The following is a 22,853-nucleotide window of genomic DNA, read 5'->3' as shown; positions in this document are numbered from 1 at the left end:
AATGAATGGGGTTGGTTAAATGTGTTTAGGATTAGAGTAGAACATTAAAATCACTCTTAAAAACTGTAACAAGTTAAAGTCACCACTGTAAACCAGAGTAAGACACGAGTGAGAAGTTATCCCTTATGTCAGCTGCTTTAGAGATGGCGTTGGCATTATTTGGGAAGAAGCGTTACAACAGCCATTTAAAAACTGTTAAAACGCTCGTTTAAACAGAGTTAAAAGGAACTCTCTCTCTTAGCAAAGTACCGAGCTACAGATCTCTTGATTGCGTTTGACCCGCTCCATCTCTGGAGTGACAGGAGTGGGGGTCCCAGTCCCCACGCTCTCCTTGTACAACACCTGCATAGCGACAAGAAGCATCCACAGATATAATCACAGCTCCATAATAATCCAACGTGAAGTCAAATATTAGATTCTGCTGGGTCTCAACCTTTTCTAACGGGCCCTAAAAGCTGCCCCTGGGAGCGATGGAGACGGGGAATGCACCCACGAGGGGCTGGAGGCAAAGAGGTCTATGGTTGAATCCAACACAGACTCCTCCAGATCAAATGCATTTTCATGGTGGAGGGGAGCTTTTAGAGGACAACTGAAGCCGGGAGGGAGGTTGGACCCTCCCTCTGCTACGGTAACAGCATTAAAATCAAGAAACAAATAGGATGTAAAAAAGAACCCCCAACTAAACAAAAACATATAAAAGAAGTTGGAACAGGGAGCAAAATGGTTAAAATATTTAGGATTATGTAAATAATTACATAAACAAAGAAGTGGTAGGTCAGTAACATTGAGAAATATAACAGTGAAGAAGAAAGGATGGATTTATAAGTTGATTACATGGAAGTAAGGAGTGGAAAGGTTCAATTTTAATAAAGGTTAAAAAGTTCAGTTTAAGTGGAGTCAAAGGAAAGGCTTCTTTTCCTCCACAAAATACCGAGCTAATCTGTTCTTGATTGCGTTTGACTCTCTCAACCTCAGGAGTGACAGGTATTGGGGTTCCTGTCCCCAGATCCTCTCTGTACAACACCTGCGGGGCAAGAGGGCTGCGTGAAAAAGAGAACAAGAACAAGCAAACAAAACAGACCAAACGTTTCCCAAAGCTGCTCCGAGCCAAAGCTTGGAATAAAAAAGGAAAATTAAATTGCTCCTGAAAGCTATGAAGGTAAACAGTCACAGTCAGCGTTGACCCTGGCAGGAACACCTTCCCCAGGTGGTGCTCAGGATCTCTGTAGGAAGCTGTCAGTGCAACAGGGGGGTTGGAAAGGTGTCCTAAAGGCAGAGGAACCAGATACAACACCACAGGAACAAAGACATCAGCGCCGCTTCATTTAGCCCTTGCAAACCCCCAGCAGGTCACACAGCACAGGGCAGAAGTCCCAGCACAGCTCCACGGAGGGGCAGCGGGCGGTGGATGGTTTAGTTCTCGTGTAAAGTCAGTAAAGTCAGAGAAAAAAAAACAAAACAAACCCAAGGATGGTTGTGATAAAGCAAAGGAAAAAACGGGTCTCTTTCAAGAACAAAACCACTTGCAAAGACAATCGGTGTCAAAGGAAAGGTGGAATTCAATGTTACTGAGGTGAAATCAAACCAGAGGAACAAGAAGGTTGTAAGTAACAATAAGGGGAAAAAAAAAATCTCAGCAGGACCAGGATATTGGTTTCTGTGTAAGTTGATTACAGGGGAAGAAGGCTATTTTTTGTGTGTTAAAATTGCTTAAAAATAGATCAAAAGGGAATTTTCTGCTTTTCACATTACAAAAAATACCGAGCTAATCTGTTCTTGATTGCGTTTGACTCTCTCAATCTCCGGAGTGACAGGAGTGGGGGTTCCTGTCCCCAGATCCTCTCTGTACAACACCTGCGGGGTGACAGGGCTGCGTGAAAAAGAGAACAAGGGACAGGCAAACAACAGCAACGCGAGGGATGGCTTTCTGAGACGCCCGCAACAAACACAGGGATTAAAAATAAACACCATAAAACCAAGCTAAAAACTCTGAAGATGGGGTTAAACACCAATATGCTGCTAGGACTCCTACCAGGATGTCAGAACCCCTTCACCGCTTGGTTACGTGCTTCTCCAGGTGGACACTTAGAAGTGGGATTTACAAGTTTACAGTCTTACATAAATTATAGTGAATATCTCATTGTCTTTCCACCAGCAGTGAGGCAAACTTTGAGCCACTGGAGGACCAGGGCTCAGTGCGCCTGTCTAAAAGTGGTTCTCCATGGTTCCTCATGGAGGAGCCGTCCATTCCCGGAGGGAAACACTACTCACTGTCCATTTTATCAACAAAGGATCCAGTTTGTTTGGCCCAGGGAGGACACAGAAACACGGTCATAATAAAGGCGTATGTGTGAAAATGGCACTGGACAAACAACGATTACAAGTGCTCTCCTATCTGACACTTTTCTCACTCAAAAAACATCCTAATCCTGCAAACCTGGACTTCCGCCATATCTGGAGGAGGTTATGCCCGCTGGAGATCTGGGCCCCTGTCTCTATGCGAGAGAATTAAAGACTGCCTAAAGGGAGGAGGCACCAAACACAAAGCGGGAGGATCAAAGACATCAGTTCTGTTTCAGTTGCCCATTCCAGACCCCACAGGAGGTCACACCACCACACGTGAGAGCACCGTTACACCAAGCTCAGCTCCACAGAGGTGTGTCAGGCGGTGGATGGTTTAGTTCTCATGAAAAGTCAGTAAAGTCAGAGGGAAAAAAACCCACAGAACAGAAGTAAGGATTATTGTGATAACGTAAAGGAAAAAACGTGTCTCTAAATAACATAAACAATTAAGAACATAATCGGTGTCAAAGGAAAGGTGGAATTCAATGTTACTGAGGTGAAATCAAACCAGAGGAACAAGAAGGTTGCAAGTAGCAATAAGGGGGAAAAAAAAATCTCAGCAGGACCAGGATATTGGTTTCTGTGTAAGTTGATGACAGGGGAAGAAGGCTATTTTTCGTGTGTTAAAATTGCTTAAAAATAGATCAAAAGGGAATTTTCTGCTTTTCACATTACAAAAAATACCGAGCTAATCTGTTCTTGATTGCGTTTGACTCTCTCAATCTCCGGAGTGACAGGAGTGGGGGTTCCTGTCCCCAGATCCTCTCTGTACAACACCTGCGGAGTGACAGGGCTGCGTGAGAAAGAGAACAAGGGACAGGCAAACAACAGCAACGCGAGGGATGGCTTTCTGAGACGCTCGGAACAAACACAGGGATTAAAAATAAACACCGTAAAACCAAGCTAAAAACTCTGAAGATGGAACTAAACACCAATACGCCGCTAGGACTCCTACCATGATGCCAGAACCCCTTCACCGCTTGGTTACGTGCTTCTCCAGGTGGACACTTAGAAGTGGGATTTACAAGTTTACAGTCTTACATAAATTATAGTGAATATCTCATTGTCTTTCGACCAGCAGCGAGGCAAACCTTGAGCCACTGGAGGACCAGGGCTCAGTGCGCCTGTCTAAAAGTGGTTCTGTCCCCACACTCCTCATGGAGGAGCCGTCCATTCCCGGAGGGAAACACTACTCACTGTCCATTTTATCAACAAAGGATCCAGTTTGTTTGGCCCAGGGAGGACATAGAAACACGGTCATAATAAAGGCGTATGTGTGAAAATGGCACTGGACAAACAACGATTACAAGTGCTCTCCTATCTGACACTTTTCTCACTCAAAAAACATCCTAATCCTGCAAACCTGGACTTCCGCCATATCTGGAGGAGGTTACGCCCGCTGGAGATCTGGGCCCCTGTCTCTATGCGAGAGAATTAAAGACTGCCTAAAGGGAGGAGGCACCAAACACAAAGCGGGAGGATGAAGGACATCAGTTCTGTTTCAGTTGCCCATTCCAGACCCCACAGGAGGTCACACCACCACACGTGAGAGCACCGTTACACCAAGCTCAGCTCCACAGAGGTACAGCAGGTGTTGGACAGTTTAGTTCTCATGTGTAATGTCAGTAAAATTGAGGAAAAACACCACAAAGCAAAACTAAGGATTGTTGTGATTAAGGAAAGGCAAAATGGGGTCTCTTTCAAGAACAAAGTCAATTGAAAACATAATCGGTGTCAAAAGAAAGGTGGAATTCAAAGTTATTGAGATGAAATCAAACTAGAGGAACAAGAAGGTTGTAAGTAACAATAAGGGGGAAAAAATCTCAGCGAGACCAGGACGCTGTTTTTGTGTAAGTTGATTACAGAGGAAGAAGAATATATTTTGTGCGTTAGAATTGTTTAAAAATAGATCAAAAGGGAATTTTCTGCTTTTCACATTACAAAAAATACCGAGCTAATCTGTTCTTGATTGCGTTTGACTCTCTCAATCTCCGGAGTGACAGGAGTGGGGGTTCCTGTCCCCAGATCCTCTCTGTACAACACCTGCGGGGTGACAGGGCTGCGTGAGAAAGAGAACAAGCGACAGGCAAACAACAGCAACGCGAGGGATGGCTTTCTGAGACGCCCGCAACAAACACAGGGATTAAAAATAAACACCATAAAACTAAAAAACCAAGCTAAAAACTCTGAAAATGGAGTTAAACACCAATACGCCGCTAGGACTCCTACCAGGATGTCAGAACCCCTTCACCGCTTGGTTACGTGCTTCTCCAGGTGGACACTTAGAAGTGGGACCCACAGAAGGTCTCGCCACCATGTACGAGAGCACCGTTACACCGATCTCAGCTCCACAGAGGTGTATCAGGCAATAGTTTAGTTTTTATATAAGGTAAATCCAGGAAAAAAAAACCCAACCACCAAGGGCTGTAGTGGTTAACAAAGGGAAAAGGAGATATTAAAGAAGAAAAAAGTATGTTTAGAGTCAAAAGGAAGGTGAAAAAAAGGGAATCTAAATGTTATCATTAATAAGATGTTCTAATTAAAACGAGGTAAGTAGCAATTATGGTGGGGAAAATGTCAAAACTTGGGGAACAGGATATTCTTTTTTGTGTAAATTGATTATAGGGAAATAAAAGAGTGTGGTTTTGGTGTTAAAATTATTTAAAAGTAGATTAAAAGGGAAATTATTGCTTTTCAAATTACAAAAAAATACCGAGCTAAAGTTTTCTTGATTGCGTTTGACCCTCTCAATCTCCGGAGTGACAGGAGTGGGGGTTCCTGTCCCCAGATCCTCTCTGTACAACACCTGAGGGATAACAGGGGAGTTTAAACAAAGTTAAGAGCAAAAAAAACAACTGCATTTGATGGAGGCAACACAGAGAGTTTTTATGCCCACTGAAGCTACTAGAAAGCACAAAAACCAAGGAAGTATAAACCAGTTAACTGTGATAAACACAGAGGAAAGCTTCTGGCAGCTAGAAATACTGCATCCTAACTTTAGATGTGCTTCAACGACGTCAGAAAGCATTAGAGGAACAGAATGAATTAACTAAAACACCCAGTGGTTTTCAAAAATGCAAAATACCTTAAGCTTCACCAAAAAAAAGCTTTAAAAATTAGACAGGAGGCCTCAAATGTTATGATCATAAAATAAATCTGTTTTAAAAGAAGTACATGAAATATAACTAAGAGCAAAGAAAAATTTAATAGCAAAAAGGGGGTGTTTCTATGTTTATAAGCTAATTAGAGAGAGCAGAAAATGTGCAGGTGTTAAAGAGTTATAGGGAACTTCTGCTTCAGATTACAAAAAAAATACCGAGCTAAAGTTTTCTTGGTTGCGTTTGACCCTCTCCATCTCGGGAGTGACCGGAACCGGGGTGCCGATCCCCAGCCCCTCTTTGTACAATACCTGTGGGCAAGGGGGTGTCCAAAACAAAACAGGCAGGAAAGGAAAGAGAAGGGCAGGGAGGAGAGAGAAAGAAGACAAGAGATTTAACACAGTGAAACTTCAGAGTAGGAAAAATAAGAGTTTGGTCTGCCCTGATCAAAGGCTATCAAGAAAAAAATCAATTAAAATGATCAGTTAATATCACTGCCAGGCTTGTTGTCATCTCCCCTGGGTGCACACCCCACCTCGAGCACTGGCGGCAGCTTTGGGCACCGCAGGATAAAAAGGATCTCAAGCTACTGGAGAGTGTCCAGAGGAGGGCTTTAGAGGGGAAGAGTGTGAGGAGTGGCTGAAGTCGCTGGGTCTGTTCAGCCTGGAGAAGAGGAGACTGAGGGGACACCTCATCAAGCTCTACAGCTTCCTCACAAAGGGAGGAAGAGAAGTGGGAATGGAGCTCTTCTCTGCACCCTAACAGTGGCTTCTCTGAACTATCACACTAACCTCAAGGCAGGACTGAATTTCCTATGGATCATGTGATGAGACACTGGCCCAGGGTGCCCAGAGCAGTGGGGGCTGCCCCATCCCTGGAGGGGTTCCAGGCCAGGTTGGATGGGGCTCGGAGCCCCTGAGCCAGTGGGAGGTGTCCCTACCCATGGCAGGGGTGGGACTGGATGGGCTTTGAGGTCCCTTCCAACCCAAACCATTCCATGATTCTGTCTGAATTGTGTCACAGCAAGTCAAAATTAGTCCTACGCTGCTCTAGTTAAAACAGAAATATACAATAATATTATGACATCATTTGACTGGAACATATGAGGAGTAGAAACAACCTCAACAGGAATTCAGTATGACAGTATTTTTCCCTTTAGTATGCAGCTTTTGACATTTTTCCATAGGGCTGTGACATGGGAACGCCACCCGGATTTCCTTACAAAGACCTGTAGGATGTAAGAAAGCACCCAACACAGCAAAATCGGGACAAGAGACAACACACAGGAGTTGCATTCAGTTGTTTTGCTTTGGGAAGCATTAAGAGCCCATTTTCCATTTGCAGTGCAACCAGCACGGTGAGCCTGAAGACCGTTAGAAGGATTGACTTTGTTATTGAGGAGGAGAGTGACGCCACTCGGACTACTGCGATTGCATGGGAAGGAAAACAAGGGACTGCTCAGCTACTGTAAGAAATGAGGTTAAAATCTCACAGATGGAACAATTAAATGACAATTAAGTTTGAATGAAGAATTAAAATATAAGGATACTGAAAGGGTTTTAGTGATTTGATTAATAGGATTGTCCAAAGCTCAGCAAGGAACTAAAAGAAAAACTTAATACGGAGCAGTTAAAAGGATCTGATTTGCAATCGAAATGGTAGGCTTGGTTTCATTTAGCAGTACCGAGCTAACGTTCTCTTGATTGCGTTTGACTCTCTCCATCTCCGGAGTAACCGGTGTTGGGATGCCCGTCCCTAAGCCCTCTTTGTATAAAACCTGTGAGGTATAAGGAAGTTTCCACAAAAAAAAGCACTCAACACAGGCAAAATCATAACTCTGACTGTTCTGTGAGTTCTGTTTAGCGTTAGGATCACTTCTTAATTAATTTCACACTTGTTCTAGAGGCAAGTATTAAGGAAGGGGCTGATTATTCTGTAAATATAGAACTACAGGTACTAGAAGAGTTAAGACAAAACAAACATGGAGAGAAACACCACGTTAATGTCACAGCCTACTTCCAGGTTTGGTTCTTAAAAATAAACGCATGTAAAGTTGTAAATCACCAAAAGAAAAGTTAAAGCAGAAGAGGGTGGAATATAAATGAGTTAAAATATTGCCAGGAAAAAGGCAGGAGCAAGTAAGGTTCTAAACCACTGAAGAAAATCACATTATGTGTTAGCATGTTATGCAAAATAAAAGAGTTTTTGTTTTTTTAAATACCGAGCTAATGTGTTCTTGATTGCGTTTGACTCTCTCTATTTCTGGAGTGACCGGAGTGGGGATACCTGTCCCTACGTCCTCTTTGTACAACACCTGCAGAACACAAGCACCCAGCAAGGTGAGACGAGCGTATTCCTTCCACAACAACTACAGCACACGTTCTAGCTCTCACATTGTTAGGTTTAATTGTACCTGTAACTGCTTGATTTTAAAAATTGCATTTTTCATGAAAGGAGCTGTACAGGAGATGCCTGTGTTGGTTTAAAACCTAATCATGTAGGAATGTACTAATGGTTTTTCTTACAACTGATAAAATACTTGCAACAAAAAGAGGTAACAAAACAATTAACTATTTGATGTCACTGAGACAGTGAAAAAATACAAAAATAAAGCAGTCACAGCAAGGGAAAACAAATTGTGTTAAAGAAATAATGAAGAAACATTTGAAAAATCAACTCTCTGGTGCTAAAGCAAGCTGTAAAAAACATGAGTACCCTAAACAGCTCAAAAGGGAAAGAGTACTTCCAAAATCAGGAATGGAAAATCCCAAGATCCTCGCCATACGGGTGTCACCGTGCCTCAGCATCGCATAGAAACACGTGAGGTATCAATAATCCCTGTTCTCTTCTCATGAAAACATACCCACAACCACTACCAAATCTCGGAGCCTGAGCTCTGCAGGAGTATTACAGGGAAGGACAAAGTGTTGACCATTACCGAACTGATGTGCTTCTGCGTCTCCTTAACGCGCTTCACTTCTGGGAGATCAGGAATCGGAGTTCCTTTTCCAATGCTCTCCTTGTACTTAATCTACAAAGAGACAGACAGCAGGGAAAGGTAAGAGGACATTAATGGCGCACATACGTGTAAGAAGTTACATGGATAAAGAGATACAGTTCCTTCCCACTTTACAAACCCATTCAAATCTCAGGCGCTAAAGGTATTCTGATAGAAGGAAACCCCCAAGACATTAGAGCCATCCAATAGTAACTCTGCCACACGTTGACAAAGCAGTTTAAAAATAATCTCATTAGAGCCAGAATTTTCCAATTTTGAGCCAGAATTTTCCAATTGAAGGTTAACATTTGGGTATCTAACATCTCCCAGGAGTTTAATTTCAGCAAGAGCAAAGCCCTGATTTATAACTGAACCATTTCAAGGTTTCTTAGACTGGGTTCCAAAAATTTCTGATATTAAAGATTCCAATAATTGCTAGGAATCTTAGTGTGATGTGAAACGGGCGCCTAGATTGCTATGTGGGTTCACAGAGAGCATCGTCCTGATCTTGAGGAGACTGAACATTGAAAAGCTCTCGTTAGCCTTAACGCAAGCAGAAAGCTGCCATAAAAGCGTTCCCACCATCTTCCTAAGCGACCTGTTGGAACGTGACCTGACCTGTTGGGGAGATGTCACCGTGGATAGTGCTTCACTAAAAGAGGTTTCTAAAACCAGATGTAAATCCCCCTGAACTTGGTACCTTTTGGTCTTTCTACCAATAAAACAAGAATTTGGGGTTTGTAAAAATCTATCGCACCCAACAAAGGTGGGAGTCATCACACAACATTGTAACAATTACCCTGTGATTTGCATTTTTAATTTATCTTAACAAAAAAAGAAGGAATAGCATTTCACCAGAACATATTTAACACACTATGCACGAAACAAATGGATGGAATGTTAGTAACGTACTAAAATGATATCAGCATCCAAGAAAAGCATGAAAAGTCTTTCTAGGTTTCAAAAGAAAAGTAGTACACACCCAATTATTCCAATTTTAGAATGTTACAGAGTTTTGTATAGTACAAAAGCTTCACGAGACATGCGTTAGTAAGGCTTTTGACACTGTTTGCTTCTCCCAGAGAAGCTATGGAAGCATGGGTTTGAGAAGTCAAGGAGGGCATAAAGTCGGTGAAGGGTTTAGAGGGGAAGTCATGTGAGGAGCAGCTGGAGTCACTTGGTCTGTTCAGCCTGCAGGAGACTCAGGGGAAACCTCATTGTGGTCTACAGCTTTCTCACAAGGGGAGGAGGAGGCGCAGGGCTGAGCTGTTCTCTCTAGCAACCAACAATAGGACCCAAGGGAATGGCAGGAAGATGGGCCAGGGGAGGGTTAGGAGAAGGTTCTTCCCCTAGAGGGTGGTGGAGCACTGGAACGTCTCCCAGGGAAGTAGTCACAGCCTGACAACATTCCAGAAGCATTTGGGCAATGCCCTCAGACAAATGGTGTGAATATTGGGGTGTCCTGTGCAGGGACAGGAGTTGGACTCAATGATCCTTGTGGGTCCCTCCCAACTCAGGACATTCTATTCTATGATTTGGTAAGTGTGGGGTGAACGGCTGAATGGCCGCGTCCACAGCATTTTAATCAGTCACAGAGCGCACCCTCAGCAAATCTGCAGGTGCCACAAAGCTGAGTGGAGCCGCTGCTCCATCCAAGGGTCATGCTGCCACCCAGAGGGACTCTGATGGGCTGGAGAAATGGGCTGAGAGGTACCTCAGGAAGTTCAACAGGGGCAATGCCAAGTCCTGCAGCTTGGGAGCAATATCCCCAGGCTGGGGTACGTGCTGGGGGGAACTGGGAAGCAGTTTTGCAGAGAAAGACCTTGGAGACCTGGTGGACGACAAGCTGACCACGAGGCAGCAATGCACCTGCACAGCGAAGGCCAACAGCATCCTTGGCTGCACTAAGGAGAACATTGCCAGCAGGTCAGGGGAGGTGATCCTTCCCCTCCAATCTTTCTGGCCATGTCCAGAGTCCTGCGTCCAGTTCAATAAAGATACGAACTTACTGGAGCAGGTCCAGCTCAGGGCCACAAAGATGAGTAAATGATAGGAGCATCTTTGATGTGAGAAGAGGCTTAGAGAGTTGGGAATCTTCAGCTTGGAGAAGAGCAGGCTGAGGGGAACTTATCAATGTGTCCAGAAGGAATGAAGAAGAGGGCCACTCTTCTCAATACCAGTCAGTGACAAGACAAGAGGTAATGGGGACAAACTAAATTCGATCTGAACACAGGAAAACACTTTTTTTTTTTTTTTTTGATTCTGAGCTAAATAAACTGTGGATGGAATGACATTAAAACGATGCAAGGGCTTCTGTGTTTTACAAATGGATTGTACATAACAAATTGAATGTTAATCATTAGAAAGATTACTGCTTAAGTAATAAGAGAGACAAAAACTTTTAGAAATTAACCTTAGCTGGGTGTTTTTTCTCCAAACCACTGTTAGCAAGATTTAAAGAACTAAGAGGGGTGGAAGTATATTATTTCAAGTTGAATTAGCACTGGTAGAATGTTAAAAATCAATTCTTTTGTACCGAGCTGATTGCATCCTGGGTTCGTTTAACTCTCTGCATCTCTGGCGTTTTTTCAATAGTAGTTCCACTTCCAATATCTTCTTTATATAAAATCTTAATATTTAGAACGAAGACAACAAGGTTAAGCATACAAAACACATTATTTCTTCGAGAGAGTGAATACAGCCTCATGACAGTGATTTGTACACAGCAACATGGACTGAAAGGCAGCTCAGGATCATCTCCAGTCACTGCCTCATTGCCAGCCTGAATCCGTCCCACTATATGAGTGCCGTTTGTGCACCGAAGGGGCTGATCTTTTATATTGGTAGCAATGCATTTTAAGTAGAATATCAGAACATGTGTAGGCTAGCTTTAGGATTGAAGATGAGTATTTGTTCTAATCTTTGTTAGGTTTTACACTATCTTCCACTCAGTGACTCACTCTAGTGGCAAAATGATACAGCAGACTTAAGCACTTCGTGGTGACACACGAAATGTGAAACACGTCAGGCAGACATTTCAATTTTCACTGAAAGAAGACAGCGACACAACGAGAATGCACTACTTTCATGGTACAGGACAAAAGGAAGGCAGATTCTAGTAATACTCATTTAAGTACAGGACTGATTAACTATATTGCAGCTATGGATATGTGAAAGAGCACTCCATAACAAAACAATAGGTAAGAAGTACCTAAACCCAGCTACATCTGCTTAGAATAAAATTAGTTTTTGTTTGAAAATGTTCTCATACACATTTAAGCAGATCGAGAACATAAGTACCTGTAAGATAAGAGCAAACAGTCATTTTGCTAAACATATTGAACTGTATTTGTTGGAATGAGAACTGAAAACAGAAAATAACTCTACCGAGCTGAAATTCTTCTGGTTTTCTTTCACACGCAGCATTTCTGGTGTGTCTTGTACAACTGTAACTTTTCCTTTACTGTTCTGCAGGTCCCACTGATATTGAAGCTGTTGAAAAAGTTAAAGTAAAATGTCAAATGTTGACTCCACGCCATAAAAATTTACCCACAGAGTGTTCTTAGAAGATAGGAAAAACAATATTTTCAAGTACATCTTTTGCAGTCATTTTAACCCCATCATTAGTGATATAAAGATGTAACACAGTTACAATTATTCTCATTTAAATTAGCAATCAGAGGTTTTTGATGTGATTCAGCAAAAAGTCTTGAGCGGCGCCACACTGTACCTACAAAAATTGCGTCTGAGCCATGGAAGTTAAAGATTTCAAGTTAGTCCGTGGGGTTCTGTCACCGGCCATGCCGTCTCACTGACGGCAGACAACTTCCCCAAGCATCCTTCTCGATTACTTGCAAAGTCCTCATTAAAGCACTGCAGCAAAAAGGTTTTGTAAAGAACACTGCAGAACGGGTTTGGTTCCCTGAGTGATGCATAAGCAGGTGGCTGCATCCATAGTGGAGCCTCCAGCTGAAGACCCTGAGAAGAGCTGGGCAGCCCAGTTGGGATTAGAGAGTGATACTGGGAGCTTATGAAAAGAAAAAAAGCCCAGCAGTTTTTATTTGACACTAACAATGTTTGTTATTTATTAACACGTACTGTGCTAACATTCTTCTGGTTCTCGCGGACTCGCTGCATTTCTGGTGTGTCTGCCACAGGCACGTAGTAGGGCATGCTCCTTTCTGCATCTTCCTTATACTTTTTCTGATGGAAACCACAAAATACATCCCATTAACACATAAGCAATAGAACAATCTGGCATTTTATTGTTGAGTAATGCCCGTGCTTATAGAAATGTAAGTACTTCTGTGTCTGATATAAATTCAGATTATGCCTCTGTGTAAGATTTATTTTAAACATTAGGTTGTTAAGGAGCAGGAAAATTAAGTTAAATCGACTTAGAACAAAATCAGCTTTGCTATTACAAAAGCAAAAGAAATTATTTTTTTGTTTTATATAGGATTAAAATAAATTAACTTCAATATTGAAATAGATTTTCAGGGTAAAATCTAACAGCTCTAGTTCTTCTGATGTTGGGGTTGTTCAACCTGGAGAAGAGAAGGCCCCCAGGAGACCTTATAGTGACCTTCCAGTGCCTGAAGGGGCTACAGGAAAGCTGGGGAAGGACATTTTACAAAGGTTTGTGGGGATAGGACGAGGGGCAATGGGAATAAAGGGGCAGATTTAGTCTAGACATAAGGAGAAAACACTGAACAAAATGCAAAATACCTGGCTCGAAAGGTTCTTGACCTGCTGGGCGTGGATAATTTCTGGAGTATCGACAACACTAGTGTAGTTGGCTTTCTCCATCTCTGCCAATTGTTTGTATTTGATCTGTTGAGGAAAGCTCACGTTTAGGTGCCTTAATCATATCTTGACAACAGTTTTCATTTGATTTAATCAGAAGAGACTGTTAATAGGTTTTCCTTTAAAGAAGACACGAGATGCTATATATGAGATATTCCTTCAGACCTGGCTGGCAATGTCCGTGGCATTCTTCGCTCTCACAAAATCTGGTGTCTCCAAAGCCAGTTCTGTCAGACCTTTGCCTCTGATTTCTAAATCCAAGGCTTTTTTGTACTCTTTCTGCAGATGAAGACAGAAAATAGATACTTTGTCAATCTGAATGCAATACCTTTAGCAACTTCAAGTAGTTTCATCACTGCACCACAAAATAGAAATATAACCAATATCAACTCATAATTAAACACACAAATGATGACATCGAAGCGTGCACTTTGTGACTTAACTCTTGAGAACAAACAGCTCTACTCCAGCCAGCTGTATCAAGGCCACTCTTCCTGCACATATCAGTGATCTCAAAGTGCAGGTTATCAGTGCAAAACAATAACTTGTACAGAGGAAAACCAACAGAGAGTGGGCAGAGTATGAAATGCATGTGGTAGTGAAGCACGGTCACAGACGTTTCACACCAAACATGTCCAAAAAAAGCAAGGTGTTAGAATTCGCTGTGCCATTTTGGCTCTGGAATGAATAACAGACCGAAAACCCCCAGAGCAGAAGCATTCCAGTCTTTTTCACGAATTGTGGTCCCTTTCTGATCTCTCACTTTGCTTCTTTTTCAGCCTCGGTGCTTTGTTCCTAATCCTTGGCCACTGCTCCTGACCTATCATGCCTAGTTGACAAAACCGACCCCTCTGCGCTTAGCCTTGCTGCATCACAGAGCTGGTTTAGGCTGTCCTTTGACTAATCTGATCCCTGATCACAGCACTGGTTTCCCACCTACATTCCTGACAGTAACTGTGAAGCCAGAAAAGAGCTCATTTAAAAATTCAGGCTCCTGGTTTTACACTTGATCACCCCTACACATTGTTTTTAAATCCCTACTCAGGAGTTTCTAGGGAACAACTAAGTTCATACTAATGTTACTCAGCCGTTAGCACTCATCAGGTGGAGGCTGTTACATCCACTGTGGTATTTCCCAAATAGCTTTTGACGCACCTCGTTCAGGATTTGAGTCGCATTCTTCGCTCTTAACATGTCTGGAGTCTCTTCTAAAGCTGTTAGTCCTTTCCCTTTGACACCTTCCTCCAGATCCTTCCTGTACTCTTTCTGCAAAGGAAAGGAAAGGAAAACTGCAGAGCCAGACTGAAGAGAGTTCTATGCTCCACAACTTTGTTCCAAAAATAATAATTCCAAAAGCTCCAAAAGAAAAAAAAGAACATAATATCTGGTTATATAAGAACTAGTGCAAAAGAACAGAGTATAGTAGCTATTATTCAAGAGAAATTGTAGTGGCACACACAAACACACCCTGCTAGGAACAGTTACGCTGGCAGGAAGGGACAGTGAATACGAACACAGTTAACGAACAATGAAGTAAATGTCCACAACAAATTAGATCACGACACAAAATAGATGTAAACATGCGTAATGTGAATGGTTAGGAAAAAGAAAGTGGTGAAGAAGAAACGCTGCTGAGAATACTTAGTGGAATTATTTAACTCGACAGAGGAAATAAGCACAGAATAATCGCTACCTCGCTTGCTATTTTGGTTGCATATTTGACATGTAACAAGGATGGTGTAATCTCCAAGCCAGCAAGATTTCTGCCTTTAATGGACTCTTCAAAGTCCTTCTTATATTCTTTCTAATGAGAGTAAGAAAAAAAAACAAAACAAAAAAACAAAACAAAAAAACAAAAATAGCAAATATTTCTTACATTATTTTTAATAACATGAAAAACCACTAGGTGGATGGAGCAGTGGTTTGGTATTAACGCCACAATGACAACCTGCTCCAGTCAGCGCTGCGGGCACCTAAAGGAACAGATCTGGTTCCAGCTACAGCCCATGAAAGAGCTCATTGCTTCCAATGGAAACATGACCCGACTCTGCCTTTCGTTTCCTACTTGGTTGTACACGGAGAGAAAACGTTCAATGGAACCACTCAAACACGATGACTGGTGGCCTTATACAACTGCTTTTCAGCAGGTATAAGCCATCATCTGTGACAGAACAAGGTTGTATTTCAAACAAACAGAAAATATCTGCTGGAGGAAATAGAATGACAGGTCAGTGAGGAACACCGTGACAGCAGAGACAAACAGGGAATAAACGGGTTTCTCAAAAACAGAGTTCTGAGATGGAAAGAAAAAGCAGGGTACTTTGTGTGGGCGGTGATAACTGACACACACACCACCCTCCCATTACAAGGAGTGAAATCTATTTCATATTACATTCCTTCTAAAGGCTCAAAGACTTGCTTAATCTTCATCTCCTGACAGCTTCTTGATGAAAACTTACAGATAATGCACACTTCATCCTGACACAGGGAAGCTTCATGAATTTTAACTGTCATATTTCACAATCGATGTAAAGAAATGTGATACAGCTGTAATTTTTCAGTCTATCAGCACACACAAAATGCAACTGCATTGCTCATCAAATCACTGTGAAATTTTAACTCCCGAAAATGAATTTTAAAGTTTCTTTAGTCTGTCAGTGTTGATTTTAACCGTACCTCGCTCTGCATGAGTTGAGATTCTTTTGCAGTAAGGTATGTTGGAGTCTCAAAGTCCAACATAGGTTTTCCTTTTTCCTTCTCATACTTTTCTCTGTATTTCACCTGAGAAGAAAAGAAAAGCAAAAGTTACCCTCCTTAATAACCAAAGAACCAGTTTCTCAGCTAGTATGTGCCCACTTAGGTCACTAGATCTTTGCTAGAAACCAAATGTCTAACACTGTCTGCCTTCCTGAAATCTATATTATTGACCATAAAATGTAAAATCAAAGGTCAGACTTGCAGCAAAATGTGTGCGGCCTAAAGTTCTGCTGATTTATTTCCTGTTGCAGAAAACAAGCAGCGTCAGCTTAGGTTTCAAGAATTTACTGTTCACAAAGAGGAAGACAGCTGTAAAAATCTACTGTAAAGGCACTCGGAGTGCCCCCGGCCCTGGCTGAGTTCAGTCTCACATTAAAGGATTGCTGGAGCGCTGGTGGCAGGGCTTGAAAAGACACAGTTTAGCAACTTGCTAATTCTGTGCATGAGTGTCTAGGAAGCAAAATGCCCACAAGGATGAAGGTATTCTTGTTTCACATTACAGCATCCAGCCTTTAGGCCATCAGTTTTCAGACCTGCTGCATGAGGTAACGCTGTCCTTAGATGAGACAGATCCTGATCTCAAACTGGAGCAACAGGGAGCGACTAACTACAAACTGATTAACAATCATTTTCTTATAGTCCTTTGCTATGTAAGCCTTTCGCTCTTCAATGCCATCCAGCAGAACAATTACTGCGGCCCTTCATGTTCTAGCAGTAATTTCTCTCTCACTTTACAGTCAACAAATACCCAGAATAGACTCTGGGAGGATTAGGGGCCAAACCACAGTATGAATTTCTCTGGAATGATTCACCAGAAAGAACCGTGAGACACATTTACTAGCGGCAGCAGGTACCGCGTTGGTTAAAGCAATTGTGGATGCAGAAGGGGAATGGCAGAGCTCTCCTCTGTATCACATCAGGCCAAGACAGATAAAGTCATTGGAAAAAAAACTTATCAGCAAAACCTCCGCTTCTTTTAATTTCCAGTCTCTGCGATTACCCGGTCCTGTAGATAAAATCACCCTGATAAACACATTCTACTGTGTAAAAAGATCCAGATACAACTGACATGAGTAGCTACGAGATCTGCTCTACAGTGAAGAAATCATACAGAAGTCATACATTCTCTATGTCTTTTACACTTGCAAACGTGTAACTATCTCTCCCTGCCTCGTTTACTCTGGTGTGTGGTGTTCCCAAAGCAGACGGGCACAGAGGTTGGGGCACAGTGGAGAGTTTGCTAGGAGGGCTTCAGTGGTGGAGACTGGCATTGAGTGAGAGGGGTTAAGGAGAAACACACGACCAACTTACGTGGCTCTGCAGTTCTGATGCCTCCCTTAGATGAACCTGTTCAAGATTATCTGGCACCACATGGTAGTGACCCTTACTCTTCTCATATTGCTTCTTGTACTGGTACTGAAGGGAAGGTGTCAAAAATCATCTCAATTAAAAAAAAAAATCCCTCAGCAAATTTACCTCTTGGGTCCAATCAAAGCAACACTTCAATGGAACATCAAAGAGAAATTAGAAATACAAAAAGCAAAACAAAACCAAGAAGTTTTACTTCTAAAGAGATCAGTGAACAGTTATCTTTTTGTTACCATTTTGATTGCAACAAGGACTTTTTCAAAACCAGGATTAAAAAAAAAGAAAAAGAAAAAAAGAAAATACAGGGGATAGGTGAAAAGGCTGTACCAGGAAATAACGATTTTTTGTCTTTTCTTAGTAAAATTATCAAGTATTTTGTTAGGCATAATTCTGTACATTTACAAGAGGGAGAAGTTAAACATGAAATGAAAAAAAGAAACAGACAAAAAAAGAAAAGTTTAAATATAGTAAGCAGTAAAGAAAAAAGTAAAAAAAAAAGAAGAAAACAGTGTTTGTTAGTGTGATGCAATCAGTTAAAATGTAATAAAGAATTAATCCACTAAAAATTATTAGAGGATTTAACATATTAGCAGTTGTACAGCTAATACATATTTCATTTCCCAGAGGAAAAATGTGGCAAAGTTGTGAATTCACTGGGAAATGATCATTAGAAAGTAGAGGAAGAGATCACTACCAGGTGATGTCCCTGAACAATTACAGAGGGTGTAATTGTTGCAGAAATAGTTAGCAGAGATCAATTCAGAATGGAATCACCAGCAATGGAAAAGTCAGACAGATCTGGGATTAGCTAATGAGCTTACGGCACTGGCGAGCTGGCTGGTGCTCAGGACGTGGTTCATGATCAGAGATTCTGACATGTCCGTCACAGGCTTGTGGAGTTTCTTCAAATCCGCCTTGTATTTCACCTGCAGGTAAGGAAGGACAAGCAACATCAGGAAAGGGCATTGCTAATACGACCTGTGGCGTTGAATGTATTAATAACAGAAAGTTGAAACTTCCAAAGCATAACTAAACATACCTCACTAGCCATGTTGTGAGCATCTTTCATGGTCTTGTAGATTTTAGCCTCCTTTAAATCATATTTTGGCTTTTTGCCCAGCTCCTTGGAAAAATTCTCCTTGTATTTCACCTAAATTGAGAAACAACCAAGTATTACGACTGTTCTTGAGTACACGCTTGTTTGGCAGCAGAAGGAAAAGCATCAATGCTGATGGTAAGCAAAAGAATAAACTTGGAGTCACTTGAAGGCACCCACTGAAATAAAGGCTATTTTAAGGATGATCTGACATTGAAAGAAAATCCACATCCGTACTTAAAAAATACCACATGCAATTTTTCTTTCAGTGCCTAGGTTACATCTCCTCATTGCAAAAATAACAGACATGGTCAAGAGAAGAATGTTGACAAAATACGGCTCAATTCTGACCCTTAGCGATGAAGAGTTTTTCACTCAATGGAAACTGCACATAGACAAAAGATACCCTATTTGACAAAGAGAGAAAAACTGACACAAGCATGAAGAGGATTTAAGAGAACTTTTTACATACTTTGTGGAGAAATATGAGCTTTTAAAAGCTACCTCAAGCCATATGAGCGCTGAAGATGGCCATATATCAAGTAATTTATATATACTGTTGTACACACATTGTGTTCTGTATAAATCAGAGATGAAGAAGAGTGTTAATGATCACAAACAGAATTGGGATAGAATTAGTTACTAGGACTTAGATAATGCAAGAGGCTTAGTAACAGCTCCTACCCACATCAGCAAGGTAAACCATAGCGAGGTAAACCATAGTCCATCAGACCCTGGTTGGAGGTACAAAAATGTTAATGTGAATAAGAATTTTGCTAATGACTTAAATGAGGGCAAGTCCTTCACCACAGCTTGTCCTATCCCACTGCTGCAGGACAGCTAGGGGCTAATTCCTCACTATTTTCTGTAGGCCTATAAATGGCCTGGTTCCATTAGAAGCAATTTGGGTTTATTTTACATATTGCTCTCCAAGATACACAAAATTGTTTCAGAGGAGTTACTGAAGAGTACAAGCTTTGAAGTGTTAAAGACACGTTCTGGCTTATCTAAAGGGATCCCATAGTTCGGATGTATCTTCATCACCATTAGAGTGATCATCATTAAACAACTCCGAGGATTTGCCATGTCTCCCCTGGAGCACTACCCTGCCCAGGCTGGAAACAAGTGAGGCAGCATTTCTTTCTGTTTACCAATCCACATTTCCTTGGAGGTATTTTATACTAAATAAGCTACAAGTCCCACCTCTGATCTAAAGAACAAGGACTGAATTTGTTCTCTTTCAGGATCAGGATAATATTTATAAAGGGAATGCAGAAAAACACAGGACTGTGACTGATGAGGACAAAGATTTGTGGTTCTTGAGAAATCCAAGCAATATTTATGTGAAAACTGAAACAAAAGACTAAACCTCTGAAGAACTGATAACCAAGCTGAGGAACAGCAGACTCACGTGGAGGGGTTTTAATGACAATTACAGAAATGCAAACAGATAATTAGTAACAAAAGAAAGGTTGTCGAATGCAGAATCAAATCACATTCCACAATCACATTTTACACCTTGAATTCATTGTCACATTCTGGTCCATACAGCACCAAGCAGTTCATGCTGGATAGCACTACTGCTGTTTTGCTTTGCAAAATATGCCACCATTCACATAAAACACACCAAGAAACAGGCAACTCCACACATTCCACAGCTGCTGTAAGAAAACAGACTAAGGAACCAGTATATGTTCTGACCTTGTAAAAATTAAAACCAAGCAGCAGTATTCTAGAGCCTGATAAGTTTGCAAGCTATACAACATACGATCAAGGTGCCAAAGACTTCACTTTTTTGAAGCCCAGAGGAAACATTGCTGGAAGGTCTATGCAAAATTAAAAGTAAGCATGCCAGACAGACAGACAGGTGAAATCCAACTAAAAAGAGGTGAGTGGATAAAAAAACTGGACATGACGCTTTATGAAGAAGTTCTTTACGAGAAGAAATGTTTAAGAGAAAAAAAAAGAAGTCAAAGATTACACCAACTATTCTCTGCTCCTTTACTGCCTTTACGATAGTTAATCTTCTCTCAGGACCAAATTCATCTCATCGAAGCATGTTTATAAGATTAAGAGAACTGGCTGGCATTGAAGAAAAAGCATGGAGGAGGAGGATCTCGCCACTGAATGGCAACAAACACAGTTTCTTCTTTTTCTTGTAGTTCAGTTGTTCAGTTTAAGAATGCTTGGTTCTACTGAAAAGAGTCTTGGTTTTCAAGACAAACACAGTGTCTGACATTCAAACATGCGACAGTTACGTGCAGCAGTCGTGGCTAGACATGGAAAACCATAATCCCCTTTTATTCCATTTGGAAATACATGTGCAAAACCAGAACGGCACAGATCTGCCTGCTGCTATTTCAAAAACCTCTACGCAGCTATTGGTTTTCTATTTTCTAAAGGGTTGGAGATAGCAAGAAATACAAGAAACTATGTAGCCTTGAGTCACTATGGGATGCACTTCTCCAAGGCTCTGGGGCCGATTCAAGCATACGCTGTGCTTCCATTACATAATTCCAGCCCAATGTAAACAGAATAGTTTAAATTAAGTTTAAATAGATGTTTGAATAGTTAAAATGAAATTCTAGTGTGATGGTTATGCACAAGGTATGACTGTTCTCTGAAAATTCATACAATCATACAATGGTTTAGGTTGGAAGGGACCCTAAAGATCATCCAGTTCCAACCCCTCTGGGACACCTTCCACTAAAAAATTACAGGCACCATTGTTCAGGATTCTCATGCACAAGTATTTCCAAATTTTCTGCAGTTTCAGAAAGACCAGCTCAAGCTCATACATTTGGTTTTAGGGGAGAAAAAGGTGAGTGAAAACCTGTGCACTGAAAACTTCCATTAAAAATAATGCCATTTCCAAAACCATTAGGAAGGGCACAATAATGTTTCAAGCTTCACGTGGTGTTTCTGAAACAAATTCCTCACCCACACAGAATTCCCATGCACTGTCTTTCCAGAGGAAAACAAGAAAATCCCAACTAACTGAGCGGTCTCGCAAGTTTTGCTACATCCAACACCTTTCTTTGACACAAAAAGATCCAGCGCAACCGGTGCATCATAAACCGTTTAAGAGCTTGGAATTGTAAGACAATACGCAGGCAAGAGACAGATGCATAAAAATGGCATTCCCAGATGTGTCACTTAAAATTATCTTACATGGCTACTTAGCATATTAGCTTTCTTAAAGGTTCTCATCCATGGGGTATCATAAGATGCCGCTCCATGCCCTCTCATATGTCGTTTGAGGTATTCTGCCTATAATGCGCAGCAAGAAAGCAAGATCAGAAATGCAAACAATTACAGGATTAAAACATGAAGTGGTGAGAAAGAGCTGAGTTGAACTGAGGTCCGGGTAGGAAAAATTGCCACAGAGAATAGCAAGCACGTGTTTCAGACTGATTGGAGAACGTGGTCGTTCCAATATCTGCCAATATGCAGAGAAGCTAAAAAAAGAGAACAAGGCTAACACTTCAGCCTTAGTGTTTAAAGGTCTTGTCATGGCACCACTTCATACCTCCATTAGTGACATTTAATAAGTCAGCAGAAAAGTTTATTTAACAAAGAAATACCTCCTATTGAGATTTAATTTTTATGTTAAAGAGCTCCCTTTAAGATACCCCCTCACTCCCTAATCTAGAAATAATTTCAGATATAATACTACAATGACCCTCCAAGTTCACTTTTTGTGATTACCTGGCTCGTAAGCTTGGACACCTCCTTTGCCAGTTCGATATCTGGACGTCCCAGCATGGTTACACCAATGCCAGCTTCTCCACGCTTTTTATACTCAATCTAACAAAGGAAAATGGAGTATAGTTTAGTAGTGATGATATTCCCTTTGAATTATTTTACTGACACTGCTTTTGATACTGAAATTACTGCTACAGAATTATACAGAAGACTTTAAAACTACTTACATCACTGATTAACTTGGCAGCCTGAGTTGCTTTCTTAATATCTGGTCGATCCGCTATTGGTGTGTAGTGAAGCTTTGACTTGGCATCCTTCTTGTATTCAACCTAATCCATGATGACAGACAGAGGAAAGAAAATCATGGAGGCTTGTTGATGAGGAATATACCTAATAACGGCACAGCAATATTGCTGGGAAAGTACATTCCACAAGGAATGGATTTGGGAATGTGTTTCTATAAGTTGTTGACAAATGAAGAAATAAGCACGTGCAATTCCACCTCTATTGTAAGAGATAAAGAAAATTAATAAACGAGATTTGCACTGGATTATTTTAAATCCAACCATGAGATGAAGTAGAAATATGGTTTTCAATAAATTCTTTACATTGAGTTTTACATTTGTAAATAGCTGCAGCTTTATCTTTCAGGATTACACCTGAATATGGAGGCTGGGAAGAC

At 41.3% G+C, this 22,853-nt stretch overlaps 1 protein-coding gene across 1 annotated transcript in view; it reads right to left on the bottom strand.

The window, feature by feature from the left end:
* Nucleotides 1–22,853, bottom strand: part of NEB (nebulin) — a 120,974-nt gene that overhangs the window by 7,377 nt on the left and 90,744 nt on the right. The window contains 21 exon segments of the mRNA XM_054069942.1: nucleotides 932–1,024; nucleotides 3,028–3,120; nucleotides 4,294–4,386; nucleotides 5,057–5,149; nucleotides 5,660–5,752; nucleotides 7,126–7,218; nucleotides 7,663–7,755; nucleotides 8,380–8,472; nucleotides 10,976–11,068; nucleotides 11,827–11,931; nucleotides 12,538–12,642; nucleotides 13,168–13,272; nucleotides 13,411–13,524; nucleotides 14,401–14,511; nucleotides 14,939–15,049; nucleotides 15,922–16,026; nucleotides 17,314–17,418; nucleotides 18,192–18,296; nucleotides 18,410–18,520; nucleotides 22,175–22,273; nucleotides 22,399–22,500. Of these exon segments, the coding sequence (XP_053925917.1) occupies nucleotides 932–1,024; nucleotides 3,028–3,120; nucleotides 4,294–4,386; nucleotides 5,057–5,149; nucleotides 5,660–5,752; nucleotides 7,126–7,218; nucleotides 7,663–7,755; nucleotides 8,380–8,472; nucleotides 10,976–11,068; nucleotides 11,827–11,931; nucleotides 12,538–12,642; nucleotides 13,168–13,272; nucleotides 13,411–13,524; nucleotides 14,401–14,511; nucleotides 14,939–15,049; nucleotides 15,922–16,026; nucleotides 17,314–17,418; nucleotides 18,192–18,296; nucleotides 18,410–18,520; nucleotides 22,175–22,273; nucleotides 22,399–22,500 (2,115 nt within the window).

This window comes from Cuculus canorus, chromosome 6 (assembly GCF_017976375.1).
Source record: "Cuculus canorus isolate bCucCan1 chromosome 6, bCucCan1.pri, whole genome shotgun sequence".
Lineage (NCBI taxonomy): Eukaryota > Metazoa > Chordata > Aves > Cuculiformes > Cuculidae > Cuculus > Cuculus canorus.
The sequence above is the reverse complement of the archived record's forward strand: the minus strand, read 5'-3'. Positions and strand labels throughout refer to the sequence as shown.